At 42.9% G+C, this 21,497-nt stretch overlaps 1 protein-coding gene and 1 pseudogene across 1 annotated transcript; one reads left to right on the forward strand and one right to left on the reverse strand.

Moving 5' to 3' along the window:
* Window positions 1-744: 744 nt before the first annotated feature.
* Vom1r90 (vomeronasal 1 receptor 90) lies at window positions 745-9,747 on the reverse strand. Its single transcript, NM_153729.3, has 3 exons — window positions 9,715-9,747; window positions 4,639-4,804; window positions 745-2,045 (listed from the first exon to the last, which is right to left on the reverse strand). Exon 3 carries the CDS (start codon window positions 2,014-2,016, stop codon window positions 1,084-1,086), a length of 933 nt encoding a protein of 310 aa, NP_714951.2. The 5' UTR covers window positions 2,017-2,045; window positions 4,639-4,804; window positions 9,715-9,747; the 3' UTR covers window positions 745-1,083.
* Window positions 3,410-5,465, forward strand: Polr2m-ps3 (RNA polymerase II subunit M, pseudogene 3; annotated as a pseudogene).
* Window positions 9,748-21,497: the final 11,750 nt, after the last annotated feature.

Genomic DNA, 21,497 nt, shown 5'->3' on the forward strand with positions numbered 1-21,497 from the left:
CAATGGGTATAGACAGGCACTACTATTTCTGGCTTCATGTGGGTTCTGGGTACTCCAGCTAAGTCTCTCAGGCTTCATTGACAAATGCTTTGCTGAACCCGAACCTTGTCAATCTGGCTAGACTAGATGGTCAATGAGCTTTATATTCTTGTCTCTGCCGCCTCAGGGCTGGGATTGCAAGAATTCATACCTTGCATGGCTTTTCCATCAGTGTCGAAGATTCAAATTCAGTCTTGATGTTTGTGCAGTAAACACTGTTATGCTCCCCCACTAGATACCTCCTCAACCCTACCCTATAGCCTTTTATTTGGTTTCAGAAGATTAGGGATTTTTCTTTTCTTCTGAATGGTCATTCTACAGCTATTAAGTAAGTATTCCCCTCTGTGCCCTTTCTCAGCCCCTGACAGACACCATCGTATTTTTGGCTTGAGAAATTACAGTACTCTCAGTTCCACCTTCTAGATGCAGGTTTATAGAATGATTGTCATTTTGTGACTGACATTTAACTTGAAGTATGTATTCCAAGCTCACCTGTGGTGGACCTACCTCTGGCTTTCCATCCTGTTTTAGCTGAGTAATAGTCCATGGTTATATAAAGGCTACATGTGGTTGGTATATTCATCTGCTCATAGAGAGTCGTTTCTGTCTTGGCTGCTGCTAAGTGCTGCGGCTATGAACAAGCAGGCATCTGAGACTTTGCATTGATTATTTTTGTATAACTATGAAAGAATGATATGCTAATTTGTGGTAACATTTACATATTTAATTGGGTAGAAAACAAACTGTTGAGATAATTGGCTTAGTAAAATGTGCTGTACACTTTAGCTTATTGATAAGTGCACAAGTTACCCTAATCTGTGAAAGTGTCACAGATGTCCCCTACTGACACTGAGAAGAAATACACATGAAGAAATTTGACTCAAATATCTACAGGTGTTGGTAATACACATTTCAAAAGAAGCAGGTTTAACGAAGCATGAGTCATGTATTAATTTGTTCAGGATTGCATGAGGACTAGGCCAGGATTCATTATTCAGTAGCTAGCATATTGGCTCCTTTAGTGGGCCTGCCTCCCCTCAATACTTAAGCATCTACTGTCCTTCCTAGCAAGGACTTCAAAAACCTACTAATTCGATTTTCAGTAACAATTAACAGCAAAGGGCTGAGGGTGGCATAGCTATTGGAGACCATCATCTGAATACTGTGGTGGATTGGTTCACCGTTGTGCATAAGTCTGGAGGCGGATATGGTGCAGTCCAAGCAGTACATCAACACAAAGAAGCTCATGAGCAACAGGATGGTCCTGGTGGCCCTTTGCTCTGGGGATGCTTTTGGAGAAAGGCTGGTCCTGTGAAGATGCTGGGCCTGTTTCCTGTGTCTGCACAAGAGGGCCACCATGTACCCGCTGGAGAGGGCCATGAGACCTATGAAGGACACATCCCGAAATATCCCCAATATGAAAAATAAATGCCTGGTGATGTAATCCATGGGTAAAATAATGCAGGATTCAGTGACAAATATGAGACTGCGTGAAGAGAAGTTGTAGTCAGCAACGATGGTGAAGGAGTAGTGAGTACCACAGGACATGTAGAAGGCCCAGAGCACAAGAAGGGAACACAGGCTGTGCTGTGTGGATTTATATTTGAACTTTGCTAAACAGGAGCTTCTGGGGCTAAGGGTGATGGCCTGGAAGATACTCAGCAGACAGGTAGCACAAAGAGAGAGGCCCCTCAAAAGTCTGTGTAAGTGGGCAAGGGATTTGCATTTGATGTCATTCCACACATTCTGAGATGCAAAAATATCAACAGCTCTGAATCCCATGACTGTTAGCATCCCAAGGTGGATGAGGGCCAAGAGACTGATGATCAGGTCAGTGATCCGGAGCCTACGCTCAAGAAGGAACTGAAAGATGTGGAAGAGGAAGAGGATACTGTTGAATGAGATCCCGATGACTACTTCAGAGAAAAATATAGCTTGCTTGTCAACAACTCCATACAGTGTGCTGATTCTCCTCATTGTATGGGACAAAGAACTAGGGTAAGTAGCTGAGGAGAAAGGCAACAGGAAGTCTTAGTTACAAACAATCATGAAATCAGTGCTACCCACACAGTTATTGCCTTTAGGAATATTAATGGACCCAGCCCAGTGCACCCTTCAGTACGTGAGTTTGCCTGAGGTCCAATACCCATTCACTGTCAGTCATGGTTGGATTGTACCTATAGATGGGCTTCCTTGGTGCCTAAAGTTCCCTGTGCATTAAAATGATCACATATTATAGAAGCACTTCCCTACTACTGCCTCATTTTGAGGTTTTTGGGGGACACTGTGATACCTGGCCTGTTTTTGTCATCCTGTCAGGTATAGTGAGAGTCTCATAAGTTTTGATGATTTCAAGTGAGATGTTTTCCCATTTTGTTTCTCTTGCTGTGGTAAAACACCCTAATTAAAATCAACACAAGGGAGGGAAGGGTTTATCTGGGATATACTTCAGATTGCAGTGCATCAGTATGAAGAAGGGGGGGTGGGATAGGGGGTTTATGGACAGGAAACTGGGAAAGGGCATAACATTTGAAAGTAAGTAAAAAAATCCAATAAAAGAAAAAAATAGTACCAAGTCAAAGAAAAGAAGAGAAGAAAAGGAGGAAGAGGAGGAGGAGGAGGAGGAGAAAAAGAAGAAGAAGGGCAAAAAGAAGAAGAGAAGTCAGGAACCCAAAGCAGCTAGTCAGGTGCCACCAGTTCAGTTCAGTTCCCAGTACCTATATGAACTGGCTCACAACCATCTGAATTAGGGCATCAGTGGCCTCTTCAGGCCTCTATGGCACTTGCACTCACATGCAAATAATGTACACACATAATTAAAAAATAAAAGTAAGTAAATCTTAATTTATACTAGAAATATTTGATAGAATGTTTCCTATAAAATACATGTTGGGGCTGGAGAGATGACTCAGTGGCTAAGAGCACTGGCTGCTCTTGCAGAGGACCAGGTTTGAGTCCCTTTAAACACTTGGACCTCCCAGTTGTCTGTAACTCCAGACCCAGAAATCTGACACCTTCTTCTGGCCTCCATGGGCATTGCCTGCACATGGTACACTGACATAAATGCCGGCAAACCACACGCAAAATAAGATTTTAAAAGATTAAACCCATGTTTCTATGTCTTCTTCTGCCCTCCGTGAGCACTGCACATATGTGGTGCATTGACATATATGCAGACATAATACCCATTCACTTAAAATAAGTGAGCTAAAAACAATTTAAGGTACTTGTTTATGTTTTCAGTCAAATTTCTTAAAAAGGAAAAGCATGTTGCTGTGAATTTTCCAGTTACATATGGAAAAGGAATTTCATCAGAAAATTAAGGTTTGTAAGGCTGCTGGCCATTCTGTAGTTTATACTGTGTCCTCGAATGTATGCGTCCGTAAGTTACTCAGAGAAGGCAAATGTGGTTAGTGCTCACTAACACGTCATACTATTCAGAACTGGGACAAAATCTTGACATGTGGACTTCTCTCACATTTTAACTTGCATTTATTTTCACTTAGCCGAGGGGCACCGTATCACAGCTCTTCTCTGACCGAGTCAGGATCATTTCCACCTTCTCAAATACTCTCATTTCTCTGGTTTTGAAATCTCCAATTCAGAAGCCCTTGGTCCTGCCAAGGCTGGACCCTCCAGTGTAGGGGAATGTCAGAGTAGGGAGGTGGGAAGGGGTGGGCAGCTGGGGAGGGGAACACTCTCATAGAAGAAGGGGGAGGGGCTCTTCGGGGAAAATGGTGACTCCCGCTCGCGCTCCAGAATCGCCGCCGGCCGCGGGCGCTGCGCCCGCCGTGGGCCCTGCTGGGGAACCCTGCCCGCCGCGCCAGCCGCAGCCCATGCGCATTGTGCTCGCTGCCCCGCGGCTTCGAGCCCCCAGCTCCCGAGGACTTAGGGTGGCAGAGTTCGGCGGAGCTGAGGGAGAGGTTGAGGCGCCAGGAGAGACTTTTGTGCAACGAAAAATTCATTTGCAAATTGCCCGACAAAGGTAAAAAGATCTCAGACACCATTGCCAAACTGAAAGCTGCCATTTCAGAACGTGAAGAGGTCAGAGGGAGAACTGAACTACTTCATCCTGTTAGTGTAGACTGTAAGCTAAGGCATAAAGCAACCACAAGAGTTGATACCGACATAGACAAGGCCCAGAATTCTGACCTGATGCTTGATACTTCATCATTAGTTCCTAAATGTTCCTCAGTAGACATTGAATCATCTAAAACAACCTCAGAAACACAGGGACCTACACATCTCACTCACAAAGGCAATGAAGAGACTTTGGCGACTGGCTGCACAGTGAATACCAGCCTGTTTGCCCGCATCACAACCCAGGATCCCTCATCTGAAGTTAATGAACATCTCCCCCAGCATTCAAGTCAAGTGGAAGAGATTTCCAGCAGCGTCGACAGTCTGTTTATCACTAAATTGCAAAAGATCACAATTGCAGACCAGACTGAACCCTCAGAAGAAAACACTAGCACTAAGAACTTTCCAGGACTGCAGAGTGAGACTCCTAAGAAGCCTCATTACATGAAAGTGCTAGAAATGAGAGCTAAAAACCCAGTGCCCCCCTCCTCATAAGTTTAAGACCAATGTGTTACCCACACAACAGAGTGACTCATCAAGTCATTGTCACAGGGGTCAGTCTCCTGCTTCCTCAGAAGAGCAGCGACGCAGGGCTAGGCAGCATCTTGATGATGTCACAGCAGCACGCCTTCTTCCGCTCCACCACCTGCCTGCACAGCTGCTCTCCATAGAAGAGTCGCTGGCTCTGTAGAAAGAGCAGAAGCAGATTATGAGGAGATGCAGGCGAAGCTCGCAGCATAGAAACTAGCCAAGAGACTGAATATTAAAATGCAGAGCTTCAATCCAGAAGGGGAGTCTTCAGGGAGATACCGAGAAGTGAGGGATGAAGATGATGCCCAGTCCTCAGACGAATGCTGAAGATGAGCGCTGGGAGATCCCGGGAGTTGACTGTTGAGCGTACATTGTCTCATTGAACTTCCTAACAAGTATCAAGACAGTGTCAGACCTTGTTGAGGGACAGCAGTTTTTTAAGTTACACAAAGGTAGCTACAAATAAGAACCCAGTTTGTCTTTCAGAAGATGATCTTCACATGCTTGAACAGTTTAATATTTGAACATTGTGTTTGGCCGTATTGTGTTACAGTTTTGCAGTATATTGTGCATTGGTCTGATATTTTAGTGTAAGTAGAGCACACGTTTTCTTTAAGATATCTGCTTTTTCCTTCTTCGTATTCTTATCAGATAGCATTGCTTACACCCCTTCTGGTGAAATACTTTGTTATCCCAGGCACCTAAAGTGAATTAGGAAGGCCTGGTCCCCTCACTCGAGAAATGAGGGGAGCAGTCTAAAGAATGGTACGCATGCTTGCATGGACACGTTCCTGAGACGCTGGATGTGAAATGCCGCACACAACACTCAGAAACCACAACCAGTGTATCTGCTGCTCTGTCCTCTCTGGGGGCGACTGCTGTCTTCCTATGAGGAGATTAAGGAGCACTTGAAAGAAGTGCTGGGTGGGGAGGGTCTTCTGAGCTGGTGTGGGGAGCTGCTCCTGGCTGCCCTAGGCTTGAACTCATTGCCATCTTGGATGATAGGTCCCTGTAAAGGACACTTGTGCTTGGTAAGGAAACCGGTGTTTTTCTAAGAGTTACAGTTGAATTGTCAGTATATTGCTTTTTTCCTTGTTAAACCAACAGAGATGTTTATAGGCGCAGAAACCTCAGTCATGTATGTACACATTTGTGTTGTTTAAAATGATTATATGATCGTTTTCAGCAAAGATAACAATGTTATCAAAAAGCCTTTGTCTATTATGTGGAACTTGTAAAGGAGAAATAAAATACCAATCAGAGCAACTCCAAAAAAAAAAAAAAAGAAGAAGAAGGGGGAGGGGGACTGGAATAGGGGGTTTATGGAAGGGAAACCAGGAAAGGGGATAACATTTGAAATGTAAATAAAAGAATATCCAGTTAAAAAAAAACCCAAAAAGCAAAAACAAAAACAAAGTAAAAAAGGCTTATATCTCTACAGTTAGAAAAAAAATAAAGACATCTCTAATTTGTCAGATTCCTTTGAAACTCACAAGCAGTTGATGTGGACTACATCTGTGCTGCAGGGCTATAAGGCACAAGCACCATGCTTCCACACAGCCATCTGTGCTGTATCTATTTTCTCTCAGTCCTGTCCCACATTCTCTTTCTTGCCTTGACTGACCTCCATTCTTCTCACTATTTTGTGTATCAACTTTGTCAGCTTCCACACTGACAGATGCCAGACAGTATATTTGCCTGAAATTGAAAAATGTGCACCTCCATAAGGAAAAGCTTACTTTCCCCAGTAAGCATCATCAATAGGACATTGTCTTCCCCATTCACTGGTTCAGTGCTCACAGGTTTGCTCCCATCAAAAGCAAAGGTGCCAGTCAAAGGCCTCTATCCATTACAGGTCACAGTTGATCACTAGGACACTGCACCATCTCTGTGACATTGCTATGTATATGTAGTATATATGTATTTTAGTACTTTTAATAAAAGGTAAAATACATATTGATAATGTCTTGATTGCATATATTATGCATGGTGATATCTTAAGAGTAACCTCAGATCTGTGTGATATAATGAATGTTGAAAAGCATTCTGATATTGTCTCCTCTTGCATCAGTCTGTGAAAACAGGCTCTTATAAGGCTTACAGACCTAGCAATATAAACCCCATACAACCTAAGCTTTAGTTACCTAGGAATCAAAGGTGTTGGGTGCCACCATCTTAAGTGCGATGTGGCTAACTGCCCTCACAGGCATTAAAGGAAAGGATTTCAGGGCTGCTGAGAACTTACAGTAAGGACCATGATTTGCAGGTTTATTTTATAATTACTTTAAACCACTGCAAAGCTTTTTCTACAGGTTAAATGGACAGACGCAACATAGGAGAAACTAACCCTTTTCTCCAGAGTAGGTTCAGACACACTCTGATGGCATCGTAAGTGCCAGCTCACCTTCCTTGATGCAGCATCAGGAGCGGCTACAGAAAAACATCCCATTCGCTATCTATCACAGACAACTGGATGGGCGATCATGTCCCTCAGGCAAACATAGCTCACATATGTAAATATCAGGGATCATTAAAAGAAAAGCATATAATGACTTCCGATGCATCACTTAAAGAAAGACTTAAAATGTTTCATTTTTATTTTCTGTGTGTTTTCCTGCATAAAACATCATGATCAAGAAGCCAGTTGGGGAAGAAACGGTTTATTCAGCTTACACTTTCCACATACACTGTTCACCAAAGGAAGTCAGTACTGGAACTCAAGCAGGTCAGGAAGCAGGAGCTGATGCAGAGGCCATGGAGGGATGTTATTTACTGGCTTGCTTCCCCTGGCTTGCTCAGCTTGCTTTCTTATAGAACCCAAGACCACCAGCCCGGGGACGGCACCACCCACAAGGGTCCTCCCCCTTGATTACTAATTGAGATTATAGCTGGATCTTATGGAGGCATCTCCTCAAGGGAGGCTCCTTTCTCTGTGATAACTCCAGCTTGTGTCAAGTTGACACACAAGACCAGTCAGTACACTGTGTATGTATGGTTTGCCTCCTGAATTGCTGAAGTAGTTCTTGTACAGCTGCTGTGCTCTGCACTGACACTGCACCTAACACGCGGAGAAATCTCCCTCTTCTGCCTTTGCTGTTCTGAGTAAAGGGAAGGAGGCCATGGGGACAGAACACAAGTTTCTGAAATGTTTCCACATCTGAGAATTTTGTGCTCTGGGATGGAGGTAGGGACTATGCTGGCACATTAGAAAACATGCCCACTATGGAGAAAGAAGCAGCAAAGGAAAATCTGCACTTGGTGAAAGCCGTTATGGAAAGGTAGATCTCAGGAACAGAGTGGTGCTAAAAGTCTCATCCCAACACACATCAAGGAGCAGTCCCTTTAGGACAGGGTCCTAAATGCTGACAATCCTGTGAGACATGGAACCATTAGATGGCCCAAAACTAGTGCCAAGTTTTGTAGATAATAGACTTGATCCATCAGTAGAAAAGAAGCAGAGAGTAGAACAGGATTGAGAAGCCCTGTACAGACCCTGATCTGAGTTTGGACTTTCATGACCTTTCAGGTGGGCAGAATCCAGGGTGAAGGCTGGAGGGCAGGATGTGTTTTCTCGTCTGTAGCATGGGTTCAAGCATATCTGTTGGTGCATAGTGTAATTTCTCCACACTTACAACCCATGTCCAGACTCACACCCAGAAAGGCCTTTGGTTTGTCATTATCATATTGACCAACATTGGATGTTGCACCATCACCACCTTCTGTACGCTGAAGCAAAACTGTGTGAAAGGCCTGAGGGATGTGACTGCAGTATATGTGGTTGAATTTGAACTTCAGTTAAATACAGCCTTTGCCTTTCTAATGGTGCCGTTCTGCTTGGAAAAGTAGGGACACTAGGGAGACATGGCCAGTATCACAGTGAAGGCAAAACCTCCACCAGCTAAGTGTATTTGTTGTGTACAGAGAAAGCCCGAGTAGCTGTAGTCCAGGACTGCTAATAACAAACACCCAGGAAGGTTTGGTGAAGGACTGGCAGCTAACTCTGAATTGTCCACAGCCTTTGTACATTGATAGGATCATGAAGTTCAGCTTAGGGTCATACTTGCAGATACAGTATTTATAATAACCACTATTTAAAAAAATCTCCTTAAAAGTCAGTAGAAAAAAACATACTTTTTCCATAGAGAAATGAGAAGACCTAGAGTAGTGTCCCACAGACTCAGCCACCAACAGTGGACACACACAACCTGCTTCCCTCACCACCCAGTGATGACTCGTGAAAGGTTTGGCTTTGCTGCTAAGCAGCTCTGACCTCCCTCCCATTGTGTTTGTCTGGCATTTCTAGTATCAGAAAGGGATACTTATTGAATGACCAGAACACAGTAATGATTAATGGACACAAGTATCGTGTCCATTGGTACTGTGTTCACTGTTTATTAACAATCCGTGTCCTGTGACCTCATCACCACAGTGACTCAGGTGACCACTCCACCAGGCAGAATGAGAATAAGGGCTGACATAATTCATGAAGTAAAACAGGGAATGGAAAGGCTCTTAAGAAATTCCTGTCTATAAAGGTCAGCAAGGAGCCCTCTGTTAGGTGAGGTTTGAACATACCACCCATTTCCTTTTCAACGGCTTTTAGAACTTCTAGGTATCCACACTCTAGAAGCCAGTATGTCAACACTATTCCTTTTATGGTACATAATCAACAGAAGCAAAATTAAGTGTATTTGTTTACATTTGAAATTAAAACATCACTTCGTTTCAAGATGCATACAAAGGATCACTTCTGAAAACCTCTAGAAATTATACCATACAACTTATGGATGATAAAGTAAATTTTGTAATTAGGTCAGAAAAATATATGGAAATTAAAATTGACTGATAAATTATAAAAAATAAAGTAACGTTAGGACCTTAAGGAAATGGATATCCCAGGAAGAAAATGCACTTGATGCAGAGCCTTGTGCTGAGGGGCCTTCAGAGCTCAGCTGTGCCATGGCAGGTGCTGAAACTCCACACGCAGCTCCAGAGCTCCTCCTCCAACAGCCTGCCTGGGATCCAACCACCTTCTGATTCTGCATTTGCATGAGGAGCACTTACCCAGATACACATAGCAGGGAAGGACTCTGAGTCTGAGGAGATCCCATAGACTTAGATGAAGGGAGTCTTAAATGCATCTCTGCAGCCTGTAATTTTAGTGACTGTCAGTGACAAGTTCCCACTGGAGAGCAGGGACAAGTGGCATCCCAGTGGAACATTTTACCTGTTGAGCTGACTCTACTCTGTTGGCTAATAGCCATGATGGGAGAGCTGGGCCCAAACTTTTAGCTGAGTGTCCTTGGCACACCTGCAAGTTAGATAGGGACACTATGTAGTTTACCAACTTGCTAATTTTCCCCTCAGGCAAATGAGTACAAACTAAACTTCTACTGCATAATTCACCTGCTAACAGTGAGGTCTCTGGTGCCTTCCTTGAGCTTCCATGTTTCTGATTAAATCTACACAGAGTCCTTCAACACATGGAGAACCTATATGCAAGAAATCGTGTTTCTGTGCCCTGTGACTTCCAGCTTTCCAGCTCTTGGTAAACAGTAAAAATGAATTTAAAGAAAATACAGAGATAAAGGAAGACTTGGGAGTTTGGGGCTGTGCAATCATAGGCAGCTTGGACATAACGGTGCCCGAGGCCAATCCTGAACTGGATTCTTTTCCCAGGGAGCTTTAATGGCCACCTTCCTGTTCACCAATGGAGTCTGAAAGTCTTATCATCTGTATGGACAGAAATGACATGCAATTGTGTTTCATCCCCTAGATGGTTTACATACATCCTGACATATGGAGCTACAGCTCATACTCAGAAGAGAGTCCAATCATCCAGGGTGGCCTACTCCTGTTTTTCGGTCTCAGAATTAGAAGGTAGCATTTTTATAATAACTGCTTTCAATATGTCAAGGGTTCACAAAGGATCAAAGCATGAAAGATTACCTATTTCCAGAGATGAATGGAGACTTAAGGAACTAAATATATGTAAAAAACCAAAGGCCAGTTCTCTGCACCCAAATCCCGTGGGAGGGAGAGCTAAACCTTCAGAGAGGCAGACAAGCCTGGGAAACCAGAAGAGACTGCTCTCTGTACACACATCTCAGACGCCAGAGGAAAACACCAAAGGCCATCTGGAACCCTGGTGCACTGAAGCTCCCGGAAGGGGAGGCACAGGTCTTCCTGGTTGCTGCCGCCGCAGAGAGCCCATGGGCAGCACCCCGCGAGCAAACTTGAGCCTCGGGACCACAGGTAAGACCAACTTGTCTGCTGCAAGAAAGCTGCCTGGTGAAATCGGGACACACAGAGGCAGAATTCCTCTAGGACCGGGTACGTCCTGTGTTTACCGGAAGTCCCACACCCGCGGATCCCGGCCCACAGCAGCTCTCTGCTCCCAGACCCCGTGGGCAAGAGACCTCAACGCCTGGTCAGGTGGGCACTCCTGAGGCTGCAGAGCGGAAGAGACCACCAACACTGCCCACCCCTGCCCACATCCCTGGCCCAAGAGGAAACTGTATAAGGCCTCTGGGCTCCCGTGGGGGAGGGCCCAGGAGCGGCAGGACACCTGCCTGAGACACCGCCGGAACCTGAAGGAAACAGACCGGATAAACAGTTCTCTGCACCCAAATCCCGTGGGAGGGAGAGCTAAACCTTCAGAGAGGCAGACAAGCCTGGGAAACCAGAAGAGACTGCTCTCTGCACACACATCTCGGACGCCAGAGGAAAACACCAAAGGCCATCTGGAACCCTGGTGCACTGAAGCTCCCGGAAGGGGCGGCGCATATCTTCCTGGTTGCTGCCGCTGCAGAGAGCCCGAGGGCAGCACCCCACGAGTGAACTTGTGCCTCGGGACCACAGGTAAGACCAACTTTTCTGCTGCAAGTGACCTGCCTGGTGAACTCAAGACACAGGCCCACAGGAACAGCTGAAGACCTGTAGAGAGGAAAAACTACACGCCCGAAAGCAGAACACTCTGTCCCCATAACTGACTGAAAGAGAGGAAAACAGGTCTACAGCACTCCTGACACACAGGCTCATAGGACAGTCTAGCCACTGTCAGAAATAGCAGAACAAAGTACCACTAGAGATAATCTGATGGCGAGAGGCAAGCGCAGGAACCCAAGCAACAGAAACCAAGACTACATGGCATCATCGGAGCCCAATTCTCCCACCAAAACAAACATGGAATATCCAAACACACCAGAAAAGCAAGATCTAGTTCCAAAATCATTTTTGATCATGATGCTGGAGGACTTCAAGAAAGACATGAAGAACTCCCTTAGAGAAACACAGGAAAACATTAATAAACAAGTAGAAGCCTACAGAGAGGAATCTCAAAAATCCCTGAAAGAATTCCAGGAAAACACAATCAAACAGTTGAAGGAATTAAAAATGGAAATAGAAGCAATCAAGAAAGAACACATGGAAACAACCCTGGATATAGAAAACCAAAAGAAGAGACAAGGAGCTGTAGATACAAGCTTCACCAACAGAATACAAGAGATGGAAGAGAGAATCTCAGGAGCAGAAGATTCCATAGAAATCATTGACTCAACTGTCAAAGATAATGTAAAGCGGAAAAAGCTACTGGTCCAAAACATACAGGAAATCCAGGACTCAATGAGAAGATCAAACCTAAGGATAATAGGTATAGAAGAGAGTGAAGACTCCCAGCTCAAAGGACCAGTAAATATCTTCAACAAAATCATAGAAGAAAACTTCCCTAACCTAAAAAAGAGATACCCATAGGCATACAAGAAGCCTACAGAACTCCAAATAGATTGGACCAGAAAAGAAACACCTCCCGTCACATAATAGTCAAAACACCAAACGCACAAAATAAAGAAAGTATATTAAAAGCAGTAAGGGAAAAAGGTCAAGTAACATATAAAGGCAGACCTATCAGAATCACACCAGACTTCTCGCCAGAAACTATGAAGGCTAGAAGATCTTGGACTGATGTCATACAGACCCTAAGAGAACACAAATGCCAGCCCAGGTTACTGTATCCTGCAAAACTCTCAATTAACATAGATGGAGAAACCAAGATATTCCATGACAAAACCAAATTTACACAATATCTTTCTACAAATCCAGCACTACAAAGGATAATAAATGGTAAAGCCCAACATAAGGAGGCAAGCTATACCCTAGAAGAAGCAAGAAACTAATCGTCTTGGCAAAAAAAACAAAGAGAATGAAAGCACACAAACATAACCTCACATCCAAATATGAATATAACAGGAAGCAATAATCACTATTCCTTAATATCTCTCAATATCAATGGCCTCAACTCCCCAATTAAAAATACATAGATTAACAAACTGGATATGCAATGAGGACCCTGCATTCTGCTGCCTACAGGAAACACACCTCAGAGACAAAGACAGACATTACCTCAGAGTGAAAGGCTGGAAAACAATTTTCCAAGCAAATAGTCAGAAGAAGTAAGCTGGAGTAGCCATTCTAATATCGAATAAAATCAATTTTCAACTAAAAGTCATCAAAAAAGATAAGGAAGGACACTTCATATTCATCAAAGGAAAAATCCACCAAGATGAACTCTCAATCCTAAATATCTATGCCCCAAATACAAGGGCACCTACATACGTAAAAGAAACCTTACTAAAGCTCAAAACACACATTGCACCTCACACAATAATAGTGGGAGATTTCAACACCCCACTCTCATCAATGGACAGATCATGGAAACAGAAATTAAACAGAGATGTAGACAGACTAAGAGAAGTCATGAGCCAAATGGACTTAACGGATATTTATAGAACATTCTATCCTAAAGCAAAAGGATATACCTTCTTCTCAGCTCCTCATGGTACTTTCTCCAAAATTGACCATATAGTTGGTCAAAAAACGGGCCTCAACAGGTACAGAAAGATAGAAATAATCCCATGCGTGCTATCGGACCACCATGGCCTAAAACTGTTCTTCAATAACAATCAAGGAAGAATGCCCACATATACTTGGAAATTGAACAATGCTCTACTCAATGATAACCTGGTCAAGGAAGAAATAAGAAATTAAAAACTTTTTAGAATTTAATGAAAATGAAGGTACAACATACCCAAACTTATGGGACACAATGAAAGCTGTGCTAAGAGGAAAACTCATAGCGCTGAGTGCCTGCAGAAAGAAACAGGAAAGAGCATATGTCAGCAGCTTGACAGCACACCTAAAAGCTCTAGAACAAAAAGAAGCAAATACACCCAGGAGGAGTAGAAGGCAGGAAATAATCAAACTCAGAGCTGAAATCAACCAAGTAGAAACAAAAAGGACCATAGAAAGAATCAACAGAACCAAAAGTTGGTTCTTTGAGAAAATCAACAAGATAGATAAACCCTTAGCCAGACTAACGAGAGGACACAGAGAGTGCATCCAAATTAACAAAATCAGAAATGAAAAGGGAGACATAACAACAGATTCAGAGGAAATTCAAAAAATCATCAGATCTTACTATAAAAACCTATATTCAACAAAATTTGAAAATCTTCAGGAAATGGACAATTTCCTAGACAGATACCAGGTATCGAAGTTAAATCAGGAACAGATAAACCAGTTAAACAACCCCATAACTCCTAAGGAAATAGAAGCAGTCATTAAAGGTCTCCCAACCAAAAAGATCCCAGGTCCAGACGGGTTTAGTGCAGAATTCTATCAAACCTTCATAGAAGACCTCATACCAATATTATCCAAACTATTCCACAAAATTGAAACAGATGGAGCCCTACTGAATTCCTTCTACGAAGCCACAATTACTCTTATACCTAAACCACACAAAGACCCAACAAAGAAAGAGAACTTCAGACCAATTTCCCTTATGCATATCAACGCAAAAATACTCAATAAAATTCTGGCAAACCGAATCCAAGAGCACATCCAAACAATCATCCACCATGACCAAGTAGGCTTCATCCCAGGCATGCAGGGCTGGTTTAATATACAGAAAACCATCAACGTGATCCATTATATAAACCAACTGAAAGAACAAAACACATGATCATTTCATTAGATGCTGAGAAAGCATTTGACAAAATCCAACACCCCTTCATGATAAAAGTCCTGGAAAGAATAGGAATTCAAGGCCCATACCTGAACATAGTAAAAGCCATATACAGCAAACCAGTTGCTAACATTAAACTAAATGGAGAGAAACTTGAAGCAATCCCACTAAAATCAGGGACTAGACAAGGCTGCCCACTCTCTCCCTACTTATTCAATATAGTTCTTTAAGTTCTAGCCAGAGCAATCAGACAACAAAAGGAGGTCAAGGGGATACAGATTGGAAAGGAAGAAGTCAAAATATCACTATTTGCACATGATATGATAGTATATTTAAGTGATCCCAAAAGTTCCACCAGAGAACTACTAAAGCTGATAAACAACTTCAGCAAAGTGGCTGCGTATAAAATTAACTCAAATAAATCAGTTGCCTTCCTCTATACAAAAGAGAAACAAGCCGAGAAAGAAATTAGGGAAACGACACCCTTCATAATAGACCCAAATAATATAAAGTACCTCGGTGTGACTTTAACCAAGCAAGTAAAAGATCTGTACAATAAGAACTTCAAGACACTGAAGAAGGAAATTGAAGAAGACCTCAGAAGTTGGACAGATCTCCCATGCTCATGGATTGGCAGGATTAATATAGTAAAAATGGCCATTTTACCAAAAGCGATCTACAGATTCAATGCAATCCCCATCAAAATACCAATCCAATTCTTCAAATAGTTAGACAGAACAATTTGCAAATTCATCTGGAATAACAAAAAACCCAGGATAGCTAAAACTATCCTCAACAATAAAAGGACTTCAGGGGGAATCACTATCCCTGAACTCAGGCAATATTACAGAGCAATAGTGATAAAAACTGCATGGTATTGGTACAGAGACAGACAGATAGACCAATGGAACAGAATTGAAGACCCAGAAATGAACCCACATACCTATGGGCACCTGATTTTTGACAAAGGAGCCAAAACCATCCAATGGAAAAAAGATAGCATTTTCAGCAAATGGTGCTGGTTCAACTGGAGGTCAACATGTAGAAGAATGCAGATCGATCCATGCTTATCACCCTGCACAAAGCTTAAGTCCAAGTGGATCAAGGACCTCTACATCAAACCTGATACACTCAAACTAATAGAAGAAAAACTAGGGCAGCATCTGGAACACGTGGGCACTGGAAAAAATTTCCTGAACAAAACACCAATGGCTTATGCTCTAAGATCAAGAATCGACAAATGGCACATCATAAAACTGCAAAGCTTCTCTAAGGCAAAGGACACTGTGGTTAGGACAGAATGGCAACCAACAGATTGGGAAAAGATCTTTACCAATCCTACAACAGATAGAGGCCTTATATCCAAAATATAAAAAGAACTCAAGAAGTTAGACCGCAGGGAGACAAATAACCCTATCAAAAATGGAGTTCAGAACTAAACAAAGAACTCACAGCTTAATATGCCGAATGATTGAGAAACACCTAAAGAAATGTTCAACATCTTTAGTCATAAGGGAAATGCAAATCAAAACAACCCTGAGATTTCACCTCACACTAGTGAGAATGGGTAAGATCAAAAACTCAGGTGACAGCAAATGCTGGTGAGGATGTGAAGAAAGAGGAACACTCCTCCATTGTTGGTGGGATTGCAGACTGGTACGACCATTTTGGAAATCAGTCTGGAGGTTCCTCAGAAAATTGGACATTGAACTACCTGAGGATCCAGCTATACCTGTCTTGGGCATATACCCACAAGATGCCCCAACATATAAAAAAGACACATGCTCCACTATGTTCATAGCAGCCTTATTTATAATAGCCAGAAGCTGGAAAGAACCCAGATGCCCTTCAACAGAGGAATGGATACAGAAACTGTGGTACATCTACACAATGGGATATTGCTCAGCTATCAAAAACAATGACTTTATGAAATTCATAGGCAAATCGATGGAACTGGAAAATATCATCCTGAGTGAGGTAACCCAATCACAGAAAACCACAGATGGTATGCACTCATTGATAAGTGGCTATTAGCCCAAATAACCCTAATAAAAAATGGAGTTCAGAACTAAACAAAGAATTCACAGTTGAGGAATGCCAAAAGGCTGAGAAACACCTAAAGAAATGTTCAACATCTTTAGTCATAAGGGAAGTGCAAATCAAAACAACCCTGAGCTTTCACCTCATACCAGTGAGAATGGCTAAGATCAAAAACTCAGGTGACAGCAAATGCTGGCGAGGATGTGGAGAAAGAGGACACTCCTCCATTGTTGGTGGGATTGCAGACTGGTAAAACCATTCTGGAAATCAGTCTGGAGGCTCCTCAGAAATTTGGACATTGAACTACCTGAGGATCCAGCTATACCTGTCTTGGGCATATACCCACAAGATGCCCCAACATATAAAAAAGACACATGCTCCACTATGTTCATAGCAGCCTTATTTATAATAGCCAGAAGCTGGAAAGAACCCAGATGCCCTTCAACAGAGGAATGGATACAGAAAATGTGGTACATCTACACAATGGAATATTACTCAGCTATCAAAAACAATGACTCTATGAAATTCATAGACAAATGGTTGGAACTGGAAAATATCCTGAGTGAGGTAACCCAATCACAGAAAAACACACATGGTATGCACTCATTGATAAGTTGCTATTAGCCCAAATGCTTGAATTACCCTAGATGCATAGAACACATGAAACTCAAGACGGATGATCAAAATGTGAATGCTTCACTCCTTCTTTAAAAGGGGAAACAAGAATACCCTTGGCAGGGAAGAGAGAGGCAAAGATTAAAACAGAGACTGAAGGAACACCCATTCAGAGCCTGCCCCACATGTGGCCCATACATATACAGCCCCCCAATTAGACAAGATGGATGAAGCAAAGAAGTGCAGACCGACAGGAGCCGGATGTAGATCGCTCCTGAGAGACACAGCCAGAATACAGCAAATACATAGGCGAATGCCAGCAGCAAACCACTGAACTGAGAATAGGACCCCCGTTGAAGGAATCAGAGAAAGAACTGGAAGAGCTTGAAGGGGCCTGAGACCCCTTATGAACAACAAGGCCAAGCAACTAGAGCTTCCAGGGACTAAGCCACTACCTAAAGACAATACATGGACTCACCCTGGACTCTGTTCTCATAGGTAGCAATGAATATCCTATTAAGATCACTGGAAGGGGAAGCCCTTGGTCCTGCTAAGACTGAACCCCCAGTGAATGTGATTGTTGTCGGGAGGGTGGCAATGGAGGGAGGATGGGGAGGGGAACACTCTAGGATGAGAGCCTCAGAGCCGATAGGAAGTCATGGGCGTCCTAGGAGTCTCTCACCCCAGTGCAAACACATCATAAAGTATGAAATGGCTTGGGATTGATTACACCTGAGGTTCAAAGTGAGAAAAGTTGGAGTTGTCTAGTTGGTGCAAACTTTCTGATCCCTCCCCAGGCATTGCAAGGTAACTCAGATAAAGTTTGTGCCCAGCCCTCCCCAGATGGCTGTTATCCAGATCACAGGAAATAAGATCAAAGGCAGGGAAGATGCTCCACTGGGATGCCAGTTCTCCATGCTCCACTGTGAAAACTTGTCACATTCTACAAACACTAAATTTACAAATTGCTGATATACATTAAAGACTCCCTTTATCCTGTGCAGGGTCTCCTCAGGCACAGAGTTCTCCCCAACACGTCTATCTGGATAAGTGTCCTGCACCCTAGTGAAGAATATGAATGTGGTCTGGACCCAGGGAGGCTGAGTGAAGAGGAGTTCTCTGACTACAAGGAAGTTTCCAGCATCTGCAATGGAGATGCTGAGATCTGACTGCTCCTCAACACAGAGGACTGAGTTCTGCATGAGTAACTAACATGCTTTCTTCTGAGGATATTCATTTTCTCTAACTCCTAAAATTCATCAGTTTTGCACACTTCTGGAATATCCATAGAATTTTGGTTTTTATACATTTTTCTAATGTAAGTGACTGTCAGCAGTTGAGCCACACAATCAATTTCCTGGCTTATTCTTTCCTACAGATCTTCTCATGTTACCAAGGAAACCTTAAACTCAAAACGTAATGTCTTCATCCTTGTGTTTATCTAAAACTGTTATTGGACTTGACTTCTATAGTTTGAATAATTCAGTCATTTGAAACTGTGGTGGTTTGAATATACTTGGCTTAGGGAGTGGCACTATTAGGAAGTGTGGCCTTGTTATAATAGATGTGGCCTTGTTGGAGAAAGTGTATCACTGTGTGCATGGGTTTTAAGACCCTTGTTCTAGCTTTGTGGAATGTAGTCTTTTACTGCTTGCCTTCGGGACAAGACGTAGATCTCTCAGCTCCTCCTACACCATGTCTGTGTGGATGCTGCCATGTTCCTGTCTTGACAATTGTGGACTGGAATTCTGAACCTCTAATCCAGCCCCAATTAAGTATTGTCCTTATAAGAATTGCCTTGGTCATAGTGTCTGTTCACATCAGTAAAACTCCAACTAAGACAGAAGTTGGTTTCAGGAACTGGGATATTGCTCTGATAGGCCCACCTATGCTTTTTCTTGTAAGAATGTGAATTTTTGGGACTTTGAATTTGGAGTGTAGTGGGATGTTTTCATGAGCCATCCTAATAGGAATGTGGATGACTTGGTTGATGATGGTGATTTGGATGTTGAAGCCTTGCTCTAGAGGTTTCAGAGGAGAAGAATGTGTGACCCAAGCCTTTTGAAGGAGCCATTGAAGATCAGATGTTGATTGCAGGCACTGGAAGAAGTTGTAATGTTGAAGTTGCCTTGGAGTCCCCAAGATGTTTGAGCTGACAGAGCTGTGGGCTATCTGCTGAGGAAAGTTGCTAACAGAGAGTGGAACCAGCAAGGAGAAAGGCGTTTGTTGCAGTCAACAAAGATGAAAAAGGAGTTGGAGATCTGAAAACTGTTTTGACATCAGACATGGAGATGCGGTTTTGATTTTGCCCAGCTGTTTTTCTGTCTTGTTTGGGGGAATACAGTTAAGTGATTGGATGAATCTCAGAAGAGACTTTGAACTTTGGAGTTTTTACAGTGTTGAGACTGCTATAGAATATAGGGACTTTGGAAATTGGACGAAATGTAGTTTTTATTTTGCTATGGATGGGTATTACTCCTGTAGACTCATATGTGAACAAGACCGTGGATATCAGTAAGTGGAATACAGTGGTTTGAATAAGCTTGGTCCAGGGAGTGGCACTATTAGGACGTGTAGCCTTGCTAAAGTAGGAGTGGCCTTTTGGGGGCAAGTGGTTCACTGTGCAATAGGCTATGAGACCCTCCTCCTATCTTTCTGGAAAATACTCTTCTCTTGTTTACCTTTGGAAGAAGATGTAGATCCCTCACCTTCTCTGGGACTTCACCATTATAGCACACTGTCTTCTCTGGAGTTTCTGAAGATGTGTTTTTAAATACTGTGACCATCTCTCTGCAAGTGGGAACCCAGAGAACAATGAAAAGCATTCCAATCCCTTCTTAGCCCAAGTATTTCTCATGGTTTCCCCCATAGCACCCATGCAGTCCCTTTTCTTCATGTCCTTTCTCAATACATTGCTGACATTTGATTCCTGATCGTTTTCCTTGTATGAGTCACTGGTGGCATCTCTCTCACTGTCTTCCAAATAGTTGTACAAGTAGAAATTTTAGATAAATACTATTGCCTGATGGAACTCCGTTTTAAACAAAACCTACTTTTCATGAAGCACTGCCAGTCCCACTTTTTCAAGCCTTGGTCCATTTTTCAGGGAGACACAATACAGGTAAGAACCATGGTATCATGGTAAGTGTAAGCTGTGTGACAATGACAAACATAAGCACACAATAGGTTTGGTCTTTTTGCAGGAAGTGGCTCACTGTGGGTGTGGGCTTTGAGACGCTCCTCCTAGCTTCCTGGAAGGTAGTCTTCTCCTGTTTGCCTTTGGAACAAGATGTAGAATTCTCTGCTTCTCATTTACTATGCCTACCTGAACTCTGCCACGCTCCCTCCTTGATGATATTGGACTGAACCTCTGAACCTGTAAGCCAGTCCCAGTTAAATGTTGTTCTCATAAGAGTTGTCTTGGTCATGGTGTCTGTCCACAGCAATAAAACCCTAAGGCAGAATCCTTACAAGGACATGAAGCTGCAGGTTCAAAGCTGCACAGTGGACAGCCTCACAGTGTGCTGTGTCTCACTCCCCGTTCATCTAGAGCTATTAGAACTCAGAGGCTGTTTGTAGCTTGGGCTCTGACCCAGGGGATGTATCATTCAAAGAACATGATTGCCAGTTATGAAATATCTTGTTTGTGGTGTACTTGGTCATGGTTTCCCCAGGTCCTAAGAACAGGAATTTATGACTCTTGTTTCTTGGCAGAAACAATAACAAAGCACTCAAATAATGGGAATACCTGGATTTTGTTGCTTTCTCTAGGTCTAGTCTCTCTTACTAGTTTTCATAATTCCCCAAACTGTATCTTCTCATGGTGTTAGAAATAGATAAACTGAAATCTATCTCCCTTTTTGTCACAAGGACTCCACCCATCAAAGCTGCTGGACAGGGAGGACATTAATCCTTTGTTCCATCATGGGATTGATCCATCACATCACAGATTGTGTCAAAGTTTCTTCTGCAGAACTGCTTGGTCTCTATAGTAACAGCAGGCTTCTGACAAAACCTCTCTCAGGTCTGTGACAAGGCGTCTCTGGGACTTCCTGTCTCTTTGCCATAAGAACACGCTGTCTTCTCTGGAGTCTCTGAAGATGTTTTTTAAATACTGTAACAGTCTAGCTGTAAGTGTGAGCCCAGAGAGCAATAAAAAGCATTTCAGTCC

The sequence above is a fragment of the Rattus norvegicus genome, chromosome 4, assembly GCF_021556685.1.
Source record: "Rattus norvegicus strain SHRSP/BbbUtx chromosome 4, alternate assembly SHRSP_T2T, whole genome shotgun sequence".
NCBI lineage: Eukaryota > Metazoa > Chordata > Mammalia > Rodentia > Muridae > Rattus > Rattus norvegicus.